The 13576-nt window shown below is 35.6% G+C and overlaps 1 protein-coding gene across 7 annotated transcripts in view; it reads right to left on the bottom strand.

Moving 5' to 3' along the window:
- Window positions 1-13576, bottom strand: part of LOC106067555 (serine/arginine repetitive matrix protein 2-like) — a 55343-nt gene that overhangs the window by 25660 nt on the left and 16107 nt on the right. For 6 of the 7 annotated variants that reach the window (XM_056010662.1, XM_056010645.1, XM_056010655.1 and 3 more), the window contains exons 2-4: window positions 8923-9406; window positions 7326-7363; window positions 7006-7168 (exon numbers count right to left, since the gene is read on the bottom strand). In XM_056010662.1, coding sequence (XP_055866637.1) covers window positions 7006-7168; window positions 7326-7363; window positions 8923-9394 — 673 coding nt within the window. In that variant the 5' untranslated portion in view covers window positions 9395-9406. Of the gene's footprint in view, window positions 1-7005; window positions 7169-7325; window positions 7364-8922; window positions 9407-11246; window positions 11334-13576 lie in introns of those variants that run through there. The other variant, XM_056010634.1, reaches the window with a different exon arrangement.

Genomic DNA, 13576 nt, shown 5'->3' with positions numbered 1-13576 from the left:
CAAGTCTAGATCTAGTCCAAGACCAATCTGCTTTTTTTGAACTGGGCGAACTTTTGATACCGCGAAAACAAGTCTAGACTCTAGTTAGCTTAGGGTCCCGGAATAGCTCGCAATTACACAGATTGAGTCAAACTCTACGAGCACTCGACTCTGTGTGTGTGATACTCTCGATCTTCTAGATAATATATAGAATAATATATATACATCTATCTAGATCTAGATTTATCATTAATGTAGATTAATTCTATTTCTAGTGGGAGGGTTTCAGATCTTTTTTTATTTCCGAAAATTTAGAAATCTACGAGTTATGAAAAAAAGTATTGCCGTAAACAATTTGTTTGGGATATTAAAAAGAAATATTTTTAAAAATGTATTCTCAAGTGCAGTGCTTGCAGCTAAGAAAAAACAATGCACCCCCCCCCCCCATTTTTCCTCTAATAACGACCGTCGAGAAAAAAAAAAGGGGGGGGGGGGTGAGATGACCTAGATCTGACTATCGAGGGTGTAAGAGAGTATGAGCAATAGGAGTCCAAAAAGTACTGATACAAGAGTTATGGAAAACTAGGAACTAGGTTTTAAATACAAGACAAAATAGAATCACAACTGACTTTTCCGAATATCTGAGGCTGCGCTACGACAATGTCTTTCATGAAGTGATGTTTACATTTATTGACGACAGTTGCCATTACCCCCCCCCCCCCCCAACTGTTCGTAATTCTCATTTGTATGCTAATTGTAGGCATACACCATACATAATATCGATCCCGTGGTCGGAGGTCATCTCTTGACTTCAGTTCAGGAAGACGTCCGCAACCTAGATTGAGCAGATCATCTATCTTCAATGACCATACTGTCCAGTCGCTCAGCTAAACAAATTTAGTTTGATGCAATGAAATTTGAAATAAATACCAGTGCTTTTTTTTTAAATTAATAATAAACTTAAAATACAAGAAAAGTAATATTTTTTCCCCACATTGAAAAAGGTGCCGGTACGCCTTACCGGTGCGTACCGTCACACACACACACACACACAAAAAGCACTGATATATACAATTACATAAAGTGTGTGTTTGGAAAAAAAAAAAGGGGGGGGGGATTTAAAAAAAAAACTCCGAGGCAAAAGTTAAATTAATAGCAAACAAGAAGATTCGTAACCTATGGGACGTCTGCTAAATTCAAGGGAAAGCTATTTGTAGTTTTACTTATTGAGTCAAATAAACCCATAACATACTGAGGTCGGGGTGGGAAGTAAAACGTTGCACCCGGGCCTTAGAGTGATCCAGCTTTAACTAGATCTATAACGACCAATCTTCACTTCAAAGTACTTTGGTTAAACACAAGTATAATTACAAAACTTTTTTAAAAATGGCGTCTGGAAGATCTGAGCTACTCAATCAATTTGGTATGTTAAAATAGAGGTTTTCAAATTCTTTTCACTTGATCTTCTTCCTCGTTCTCATTTTTATGTTGGAGCGTTCAGATTATCCAGTATTTGAGATGAACTGCGCAGTGGATTCCAAATCAGCGAGCTTTCTATATAGTTTTCTTTCTATTGGGGTGTTTTGGTGCCAGTGTCTTGTTCAAGCCTCTTGGTAAAGAATGCAGTTTTGAAGGACATGGTCAGCATTCTCTAGCGACACTTCAACACTCCACGTGGGCAGATTTCACTGGTTCCAATTTTGAGCTTCCGGTACATATGTTGTCTCATTCTGTTGTGTCCTGTCCTGAGTCAAAAGATTAGACGTTAATCTTGGGGATAGCTTATAATAGGCGTCATCTTTCTTGTGATTCGGATGAGAGCTTGCCCATTTCTCATTTATTTTATTGATCAAATGAGTTAAATGTTGAAAAGCCTCATCAACGTAATTCTATATATACCGGTAATAATGTTTTTTTGACTGCTAAGTTAAAAATTCATGGCATCCATAAGAATTTGAGCTCAAATTTGTCAAAAAGTATGGTTGCTATGAACAAGTGAAGTGTGGTGTGCTGTGTAAATGAAAATGCAAATTGCAGTCAACAAAGTCTGCAACGAATACAAGAAGTCCAGCAAATACAGATTATATCAGCAAATTACTTAAAATAATTTCCTCATTTAATGTTAGTGAAAAGGCCTTATGTTTTATCACACTCACATCTGGAGTATTTTGAGTTTTAATATCACTGCCTGGTATGGTAATCTGAACACTAAAAATAAAAATAAACTCCAGAGAATCCTAAATGCTGCTGGTAAAGTCAGTGGCAAAAAAAAAAAAAAAAAAAACCCAGTTGGGCTGCTGTCTGATAAAGGAAAGCTAAAAAGGTTCTAGAAATAAAAAATCACCCTCTGTGTCACGGTTTTGTGATGTTACCATCACAAAAGAGATACAAGACACAGATAGCTAAGACAGACATAAAAACTCTTTTGTCCCCCTGGCAATCAAATCACTAAATAAAATTTAACGATCTGATATAAACTTTTCATATAAATGATGAGTGTGTCTGTTGTGAATATATATTTTTTTCTGTAGTTGTCATGTAATGATGTTTTGTTTGGGGTAATGCACCTATTGTATATATGGATAATAAAGATTATTATTATTATTATAACTGTCAAAAGAGCAAACAGTCTTATTGATCTGTGACACAGGTCTAAAACGTTTCTTATATAAATGAAGTTAAACATAAAACACCACAGCAGTTCTTTAGTTACAGATGTAATTGGAGAAGAAACAAAATGTAAAAAAAAAAAAAGAACTTTTTTTTTTTAAATCAAAATTGTAACTTTTGCATTCAAAAGAAAACAAAATATATTGTTACGAATCTCCCTATCCTGGCTCGCTGCAAATTGCACCAAACGACACCACCAACTTAAAGAACTTGACAACTCTGGGCTTCAAAATAACGTAATAGTTTAATGTCAATAAATAACAGCCAACACTGTACAATTGGCAGCACGTAACACAAGACTGCACAAATATCTCTCCGCCGTATCAACTCTTGCACTGGTCTCTCTGTCTCGCCTCGGACTTGTACTGAGCCGTTGTAATGAACTGTAGATCGGGAAGTTGTGACTGACTGGTCTCTGATACCTTCGCTCTTCATATAGGGTCCCTGCGGTTTGCGATATGTTCCTCGAAGCAAGTGTGTCCAATGTGTCGTCAATCCTAGGAAGCGGGTAGCTGTCCTTGTGTGTGACGTCATTTAATAATCTATAGTCGACACAAAAATCTCGTGGATCCATCTTTCTTCTTTACCAAGACGATGGGTGAACACCATGGACTGCTGAATGGTTCAACAACCCATTGCTGCCTCATTCGTTCTTTGATGTCCATAGCTTCTTGGTGTTTTGCTAGCGGCAGGCGACGTGGTTGCTGTCGGATAGGCCTAGTGTTTCCTGTGTCTATTCGATGCTGGATTAGATTTGTCCGCCCAAAGTCCATTTCATCAGATGGCAATATGTCAGAAAACTCTCTGAGGAATTGTTCTGCTTTGGTGTACTGTTCTTTCGACAAGATCGTTTTGACTTCTGTCAGAAGTTTAGTAACCTGCGGTTCACTGGACTCGAGTCTTTCGTCGGGGTTTTCACTGCTACAGTTTTTTTTTTCACATCTCAAGAGCATGGCAACCAGCGATGGTGCTACCTTTCCGAAAGTGTTTCTCTACTGTACCGAGGTTCATAACTCTTACGGGTACCTCTTGGTCTTTCCCAATCGTGACTAGTGTCTTTCCTACTGCTATCCCGTTTCTGCCAGCGCTGTTCCTGTCGTGGGATAGCCGTCCTAAATTTTACCCCAAATGATCATTTCAGACTTAGCAGGCAAGGTTGTATTTTCTACCAACTTAACCCTTCTGACTCGGCCATCTTCTTCATTCTCGTCGCCAAGCAAGGGTACTTCGAGGTCTCCACATTGCAAAGTGCCTCCGCCGATATTTAAGGAAATATCCATATTTCAGCATGAAGTCGAGCCCTATTATGCAGTCATATGTGACGTCAGCAATCAGGAATTCGTGTTTGAATGACTGATTTCTATCTCGACTGTTATGTCGATCAGGCCTTTTATGGGCATCAGTTCTCCACTGGCTGTTTTCAACGAGTATGCCCTAACTGGCGTTTTCTTGCTACTGTCCACTTTATCTGACCGAATGACTGATCGTGAGGCACCAGTGTCTAGGAGGAAGCGATAGTTTTGACATCCAATTTTTCCGATGATTTTCAGACTCTTACTCTGCCCTAGCCCTAGCACGGCGACCGGGATGATGGTTGCTGGGGCTCTCATTGTCTGTGTCGCCGGGTTCTGCCCATTGAAGCCGGCGTATGCTAGTTTCCCTGGTAGCCCCGGCAACTTGGTCGTGTATACCTTTCTGATCTGTAATGGGTCCCGGTTTGTGGAAATCTTCTAGTGCAGCTTCTTTGTATATGACCGAGTTCACCACAATTCCAGCATCGTACAGGAGCCCTAGGTTGATTTTCTGGTATCTGGTTTGTTCGTCGTTCATCTAGTGCCTCTGTCACCCTTCTCACAAATTGTGTGAATTCTTCCTCTTTGACTTCCAACCTTCGGCCTTGATGAACGCTCCCAGATGCGTCTCTAGCGGCTTCATATGAGAGAGCGTATACGACGCTTCACTTGCTTTACGTCTACCACTAACTCTGGTGGCTTTCTTTAACTCGGGGTCTCGAAGCGCATCAATGAATGAGTCTGTGATAATGACTCCCAGAAAATCTTGTGAGGCTGTTGGGTAGGCCAGATGTGCGAGGCGTTCGATGTCTGTCTCTAGCTCCTGTAGTGTTTCATCGGGGCGCTGTTGTCGGGTCTTTAGTTGCACACGATAAACTTCTTGCAGATGTTCATCCCCGTATCGGAGTTCCATAGCCTGGACAAGGGCGGCAAAGTCTTGCTGGTTCGGTAGAGACTGTAACAATTCGGAGGCTTTTCCTCTTAGGGATAACACAAGGGCTGTTGCTTTCTCCTCCTCGCTGTTTCATTTGTTAACTTTGGCTGCTGCGTCAAATTGCTTCTTGTACACTGACCAGGACACGGAACCATCAAACACGGGGACTTCATTTTCCCGGAGACTTCAGGTACAAATGACGTCATATCTGCTTCTGGTACATTTTTGTGCTTGCGTTGGACTTGTATCTTCATTTCGTGGATGGCCTTCTCCACTGCGTCGACCCTCTGATTCATCTGCTCGTCAAAGTTGGTGATTCTCTCCTCCACGGCATGTATGCGTTGGTTCATTGCCAATAACTCTGTTTTGATTCCCGAGTCCATCGTGTCTATCTTGGTGTCCATGGCATCTATCTTGTAATTGGTGTTTCCTAGCTCCTCACGAACCGCTGCAATCTGCTCCTTCTTGCTACTGGCGATCTCTTCTCGCAAATCTGGTTCGACTTCAAAAAGATATGTATCCGGATCTCCCCCTTCTTCCACAATGTCTTCTCGAAGGTAAGGTTTCTTTATTTCCGCTCGTCTTCAGATCTCGATCACGGAGCTCTTGCCTCAGTTCCTTCACAAGGAGTTGGTCTAGCGTTTTCGTATTAGCCATTGCAGATCCCACTTCTGACACCAGTTGTTAAGAATCTCCCTATCCTGACTCACTGCAAATTGCACCAAACGACACCACCAACTTAATGAACTTGACAACTCTGGGCTTCAAAATAACGTAATAGTTTAATGTCAATAAATAACAGCCAATACTGTACAATTGGCAGCACGTAACACAAGACTGTACAAATATCTCTCCGCTGTATCAACTCTTGCACTGGACTCTCTGTCTCACCTCGGACTTGTACTGAGCCGTTGTAACGAACCGTAGATCGGGAAGTTGTGACTGACTGGTCTCTGATACCTTCGCTCTTTATATAGGGTCCCTGCTGGCCTTCTAGAACCGGACAGAACATCGCTCGACCATTCTGGGTGGTCAGATGACTACATCCCTCGTGACGCTCCTGAGCTCTGTTCACGACGTCGATCCTTCCCGAACCATCATGTTGACACTCGTCTCGGCCGACCGTCGTAACTCGTCACTGTTGACCGCTCGTCTAGCGCTGGCCTGGGGCGATTTGCGTCGGCTGACTACACATACACACCACTACCCCCATCTGTGCCACCACCAGGTTTATAACAATATGATGTTGATAATCTTTACTTATTATTCTAGGAACTGTTTCCCTCCACTCAATAATAAATAAAAAAAACCTCTACAAATAGCACTTGCAAAGTAGACAAATGAATACTATCTGTAACTGTGCTGACCAAATAGCATCTTTGCCACATAAACTTTACTTTAATCTTAGTCTTTAGAAAATTATAAATCAATAAACCAATTAATAAAGAAGTGACTTTAGGAGTCATTTAGAAGAAAAAATGGAGAAAAATATTGTAAGATTTAAAGACAAACATGACTGTACATGAAAACATTGCCAATAAGAAAAGCATAGGATTACACTAAAGATAATACAATTTACATAATCACATTCACAAAAGGCAAATTCAAAACCAAACTTAATACAGACAAAGAACATGATGTATATGCACTAAAGAGAGTTAAGCTGAAGAAATCATACCAAAAAATATTTAAATGTGATCAAGCTTGATACAACACATACATGCACAGCCTGTGTACATCTGATGTAGGACAGCTACTATAAATGGGTGAATTTTTATTTTTGTCATGACTAATATAAACTGTTTTTATTAAAGCAAATGTCAGCAGAACAATCCTACATTAACTTTATTTATGAAACTTGCAAACACTTTCTACTTCTACATAAATAAGTAAATTTAATAATAATAATTAAACGTTAACTTCCAAACAATCCTAGATGTACATTGCACACTTTAAATTGAAGCAATGTAAGTATCTTTGAGCTTTAACCTCAAAATATATCGATAAGAGTAGAATCAAGTATTCTTTAATCATTACTATCATATCACGTACACATCAATGTAAAAAGCTGTACAATAGACGTTGGAGGTTGAAGTGAAATAAAAAACAATAACATTTTTTTAAACTTACATTTCATTGGCTGTGGCGGGGGCAATGGATCTGGCTTTCTATTTTTAACTTCTGGTCCACAAAGTCCAATCAATGTATTCATTAAGCCTTTAGAATGTGTTATAATAGGCTCATCATCATCATCTTCTTCCTCTTCTTTTTCCTTCTTCTCTTCCTCAATTTCCTTTTAAACAATGTAAAAAATTTAAACAGAATTTTGCAATATTAAAGAAGAAAGGTCCATTAAATAAATAATAATAATAAACACAAAATCACAGATTAAATAAATGATTAACAATATGACCAGAAGTTATTACTTTTTGTAAATTAATTGAGCTTACCTCTTTAATGTCTGCATTATCCATCAATTTATTGGTAGCTAGAAAAAAAAGTTCATTGGATCAGTAGATAAGATATATTTGAATAGATGCTTCAGTTGTATAAAAATATTAGTATAAATAAAAAAAAATATAAATTAAATATTTTAATAGGTTGTGTTACAAGGGTGAATATAATTATTATTTTTTTTAATAATGAGTGGGTCATGCTGGAAACAGCATTAACATTCTTTTTCCAAAGGTGGTTCATTTATTTTAAAAGGATGCTTGTGATAAATAACAAAAGGTTCTTAACACAAAGACACATATGTATACATATAATAGTGAACAACAAAATAGCGACAATATTTTAAATTCAATTTTTAGATATTACATTCAGACATTGTAAAATACAAATACAGACATATACTAGCAGTACACACCCGCTACACCCGTTGATTTTTCTCAGCCTTTATATGGTTTGTTAAGGCTTGAAATTCCTTCCTTCTCTCTTTTTTTAATTTTAATAAATGGGCCACATTTTCACAATCAACCTAACATACTTTTTAGCCTGTGAATTATTGTATCTGTTATAATGAAATGAAATGCTCTCTTTTTCTTTCCTTTTCTCTCTCTCTGGAACCTCTTTTTTTTTTACCCTTTGCATCAAAATGTTCTCTGACATAGACTTTTGAGTTGATTTGGAATGACCTGCTTCATAACAACCCACCCCCATGACACAGTAATGCACACGTTTTTGGCCAGTGAATTCTAGTATCATTTTCACTTACCCACTCCAGCTCTCAAGAAAACAGTTAGTCCTATGAACAATCTCTGACTTAACTTTGGCTTCTCAATTCAATATTTAATATAAAAGTTCCGTTACTATTTGATCGCAACTCCACCCAACACTTTCACACTTTCTGGCCTTTTTTTATAACAATGACAACTGAGTGTTTCTCCGGTACTGGTGACAAATAGGTATTGGTTCACTAAAAAGTCTATAACTCAAAAACTTCTTATTAAAATGTCACAATTTTCTTTTCATTGCACTTTGAAATGGTTTATGTATAAATTGTGATATTTTGAGCTTGAAAGGTGCATAATGGAATTTTAAAATTGTAGAAAATGTGTGAAATAGGGCACAAAATGGCATCTTTGGATGTAACATGAAACACCTGGCTTAGGTTGAAGTAATATTCTACTAAAAACAAGGATTATTGAACAGATATTTTTGTTGAAATAGGTTAAAAAAATAATGTTATTGCATTATCTATATCTTTTTATTTTATATCTACTTTGGAATTACTTAGATGTCGCTGTAAAAAATGTGTCACAGGTGTATCACATGGTGTCCCACTAAACTTGGAATTTTAAACCTTTATCAATTGTAAACAAAGTAAAGGATTCTGCACCCAATTGTGTTTCTGTTACTAAGAGCATCAATGATTAATTTACACAGTGTAATTTTTCTTTAAAACATAAATATAATTTTAGTAAAATAGGTCCTGGTGTCCCAGGAGAAGCACCTCAATTTTTACTAAAATACTAGCAAAGATCGCAAGGTCTGAAAGGGAAACTTTGCTTTTTTTTTTTTTTTTACTATCAAAGATCTACATACCAGATTCTGTATCAGATGTCATATTCCAGGTGTCCATATATTCACCACTATCATTAGGTCTCATTTCATTTTTATATTGCCAATCTCTGCTTGGCTGTGATCTACTTGTCTTTAGTATTCCTTTGGGAGGAGGTTTAATTGAGTTTCCTGGTTGTTGGCGGTTGAAATTACTCTGATACTGATTTGCAGGTGGGTAAAACTCTTTTGACGTCGTGTAACTATTTTCAGAGGCTAAATTATTTTGAGATTGATAATCATAGTAGTCAGCATCAGTACCCTCATTAGCATAATCATCATACTGATATGTAGTGGTATAACTGTCATTCTGTGTTGCATAGTTATTTACTGTGGGCTGGTGTACATAGCTGTTGGTCTCATGATAGACATCTGTATATTCCCCACCATAGGCTTGGTTATAAGAATCAGAATCAAAGTTCATTAAGCGCCTATTTTGTTGATGGTTGTTATACATCTTGGACAAAATCTGAAATAAAACAATAATAAATACATTTAAGGTCATGAATAATACAATGAACTCTAATGTACTAATACTTGAGAAAATCACAGGTAGACTGATTCAAACAAAAAGAAGTCATCTAGATATAAAATACACAGAAAATTTGAGTTTTTAGACATGCCATAATAATATTGTTACGAATCTCACTACTATCCAGGCTCTCTTCAAACTGCACCACAGGACACAACGAACTTAAAGAACCTCACAACTCAGGGCTCCAAAGTAACAGTAGCAATTTAATTTCAAATACAATAAAACACTGTACAGTTGGCAACAATATCACACAAAGTGTCCAAAAACCAAGCCTTGCTCCGCCTGACTTCACACACCGTACTGTTTCTAACTTCGCCTCGTACTGGTCACATTGCGAGGTAACGTGAAGTCCAGTCTTTCTGACACACTCGCTCTTATATACTGTCTCTACTGGCCTTCTAGAATCGGATGGAACGTTCTTGACCACTCAGAATGATCACAATCGCCGTGACTTGCGTGCGTAATATTTACACACAGGTCGTTGCCGAACTGGCATGTACTGTCACTGGTCACAGTTGACCGCTCGTCCTGCGCTGGACTGGGGCGATTTGTGTCGGCTGACTACACACACACCACTACCCCCATCTGTGCCACCACCAGGTTTATAACAATATACAGTGTGTATGCTTTTGGGGAAAATTCTCATGTAAGTTCTAAGTTCTTTTTAAAAAGCTTACAAAGTATTTTTTGCTGGCACACCAATACATTTTTTTTGAAATTACTGAAATGCATATATATATGCCAATATATGCAGACTTGGAGACAGTATGTTAACCACCAAAGGCTTTTTGAAATTTTTTTTTTTTTAAATTGGATAATAAATTATTAAAGATCTTGTTCTGAGCTTTCCAATGAGGTATAGAATGTTATTATGGGTCCAATAGATAAAAAAATACACACAATTTTGACGCGTTTTCACTTAACATTGAAGCAATGGGAAACCATGGCACAAGATTTTCTGAAAAAATGAACAAAAATGTGTACCATTTCGCTACTTTTTATCACATTGCTATAATCTATATATCAAAATAAAGCTTAGGGTGTGCTTAATAAATGTATTTATTTTTTTTATACAGTTTATTTATATATATATTTTTTTTTTAATTTTAACCAACTCAATATGAGGTTCTCATTATTTATTTTTGTAATAAAATGTTCTTATCTTTCTATTTTAACAAAATGTTGATAACAGATAAGTGAAGCACTTATCCTGAGCTTTCCAATGATATATAGAATATTGCTATATGCCAAACGGTTAATTTTTTACAATTTTTTTTAACGCGTTTTCACTCAACACTAAGTGAGGTTTTCTTAAAATTGAACGAAAATGCGTGACACTTTGCTAATCTTTATCACACCACTAAGAACCATATATACTGTTACCAACATAATGAACAAAATAAATCAAAGTGAATAAAATTATATTCATTTTCATAAAATTTAAATAATTTTTTTTTATATTTCAACATGGCATTATAATATTTTTTTTTATATTAAATGTTACTTGTCAAGATCCTTCCAATGATATTTAGATTATTGAAATAAGTCTAACCATTCAGAAATGTAAAAATTCTGATGCAATTAAATTTAGGCCTAACAATGAAATCAATGAAGCATACCATCTCACTCATTTTTATAGCACATCTAAAAACAACACCAAGATAAAGATAAAACTTTAGATGTGATAAACAAATTTATCTTTAGATTCATGTATATTTAAAAAAAAATTAAAAACTTAACATCATTTTGTATAGAAAAAAAATTAATTACTTACATACATTTTTCTTGGAAATTGATAATATGATGTTAATTTTTAAGTATAGCATGGTAAGATGGCAAGGCATAAACGATTGCTGGATTTGTGCCGATAACGTAGATGATGAATGCGATAACATAGAAATTAAGTTCGACCAACTGATGATGAAGCCCATGGTGGTTTATTTGTTAATGACATAGGGACTCGACATGCAAATTAGTCAGTACTGAATGACGATAAAATGAATGGTGGCTTCTGTGTGTTAGTAGCATAGAAAAGCAGATATCATGCAAGTAAGCAGCATAGAATGATGATGAAGTCAATGGTGGTTTATTTGTTGATGCCGTAGTGACTCTGATGACATGCAAATTAGTCAGTACTGAATGACGATAAAATGAATGGTGGCTTCTGTGTGTTAGTAGCATAGAAAAGCAGATATCATGCAAGTAAGCAGCATAGAATGATGATGAAGTCAATGGTGGTTTATTTGTTGATGCCGTAGTGACTCTGATGACATGCAAATTAGCCAGTACTGAATGACGATAAAATGAATGGTGGCTTCTGTGTGTTAGTAGCATAGAAAAGCAGATATCATGCAAGTAAGCAGCATAGAATGATGATGAAGTCAATGGTGGTTTATTTGTTGATGCCGTAGTGACTCTGATGACATGCAAGTTTGTGTGTACTGGATGACGATAAAGTAAATGGTGGCTTCTTTTTGTTACAAGCGTAGCAAAGCAGATATCATGCAAGTAAGCAGCACATAATGATGATGAAGTCAATGGTGGCTTATTTGTTGGTGCAGTAGTGACTCTGATGACATGCAAGTTATTATGTAATGGATGACGATGAAGTAAATGGTGCCGAAGGAACTCTGATGACATGCAAGTAGTTGAAGGACATCATGAAAGTATAAGGCACATGTGGGAATTTATGAAGGGTTAAATGTGTAATTTAATGAAGGGTTAATGATAAATGGATTGGAAAAAAAGTGTTGTTTTTTTATGATAGTTAAATGTTTGAGAGATAAAAGGTTAATAGGAAATATGATGATTTGTGTTTGAAAAAACTTAATATTGAATGGTACACATGAATATAAAAAGGAAAGTTTGCATATCTTTACAGTCACAAACTTGAAGTGAAGACAACTTTATAAAACTAATAATATTATTATTTATAAAAATTATTAAATATTTTAATTTTAAGTTATGGCTTTACATTACACATTATTTAAATTAATTGTTTATGAACCATCAATACAATTTTAAAATGGAACAGTATATAAAAAGTGATGATGTACCACGTATAGTAAAAATAGCTAAGAAAAATAGTTAATTGGCTTTATTAAATTTGATAATTATTTAATTAGATGATATAAAACAAAATAGTGTGTTAGAAAAAAAAGCGCAATAAAAAAAAATGTGAAGTACAAGTAGACAACAACTGGTGTTATTTCAGATCTACTGGGAGGACTAGAGAAACACTTATAAGGTAGCATTATTAATTTTAAACTTTGCAGTATTACATATGATGCAATGGGAAAACAAATTTAAACAATATGTAGGTTTTATAATTTTAAAAATTATAGTTGCATGAAGAAAATGAATAATAATCAAATTATCAAAAAAAATCCCAACACAAATGTTTTGTTACAAATTTACAGAAATAGGGGATTTACTTTTCTGTTGAAAACAACAACAAAAAAAAAAAAAAATATTTAATGATCATTCTTCATAATTGGATAGTTTTATTTACATATTTTTTTTTATTAAGGTACTATTTTATTTTAAATATTTCAAAGCTTAAAAAAAATAGTATAAAAGGATTAAGACTATGTTTACCTCTAGTTAATTTTATAATAGTATAGAATATGTTTAAAATTAATGACATAAACTTTACAGTTTGAAAATTTTATAAAAGTATTTATTTTAGTGAAATGTATTAGTCACTGATGATTAGCTAACAGATTTATTAGTGTGTTATATTATTATGTGCATTGTTTTACCACCCAATTATAAAGAATCCCTGTTAGTCAGACAGAAGTGAAACTGGAACATTTTTGTCAATGGGTAGGGAAAAATCCTTGATGTTAACAAATACTATTCTACAGTAATGTCAAGTCTTTGAACAGTATGTCACAGGCAAGCTGATACTTGCTCATGTCATAGTCAACCCCTCTACTCTCATCCTCATCATCCAGCCAATATTTTACCAAATATACATCTTTCATTCCTTTTTTAAGTCCCTTTACCCTGCCACTATATAATACAGGGCCTGCACTGTACCAATAGTGACAGATCAACCTGTCAATAACATTTCCAGATAACAATTCCTGCACATCCATCCAA

Source organism: Biomphalaria glabrata, chromosome 1 (genome assembly GCF_947242115.1).
Source record: "Biomphalaria glabrata chromosome 1, xgBioGlab47.1, whole genome shotgun sequence".
NCBI lineage: Eukaryota > Metazoa > Mollusca > Gastropoda > Planorbidae > Biomphalaria > Biomphalaria glabrata.
Note: the sequence above shows the minus strand (reverse complement) of the source record. Positions and strands in the feature narration are given on the sequence as shown.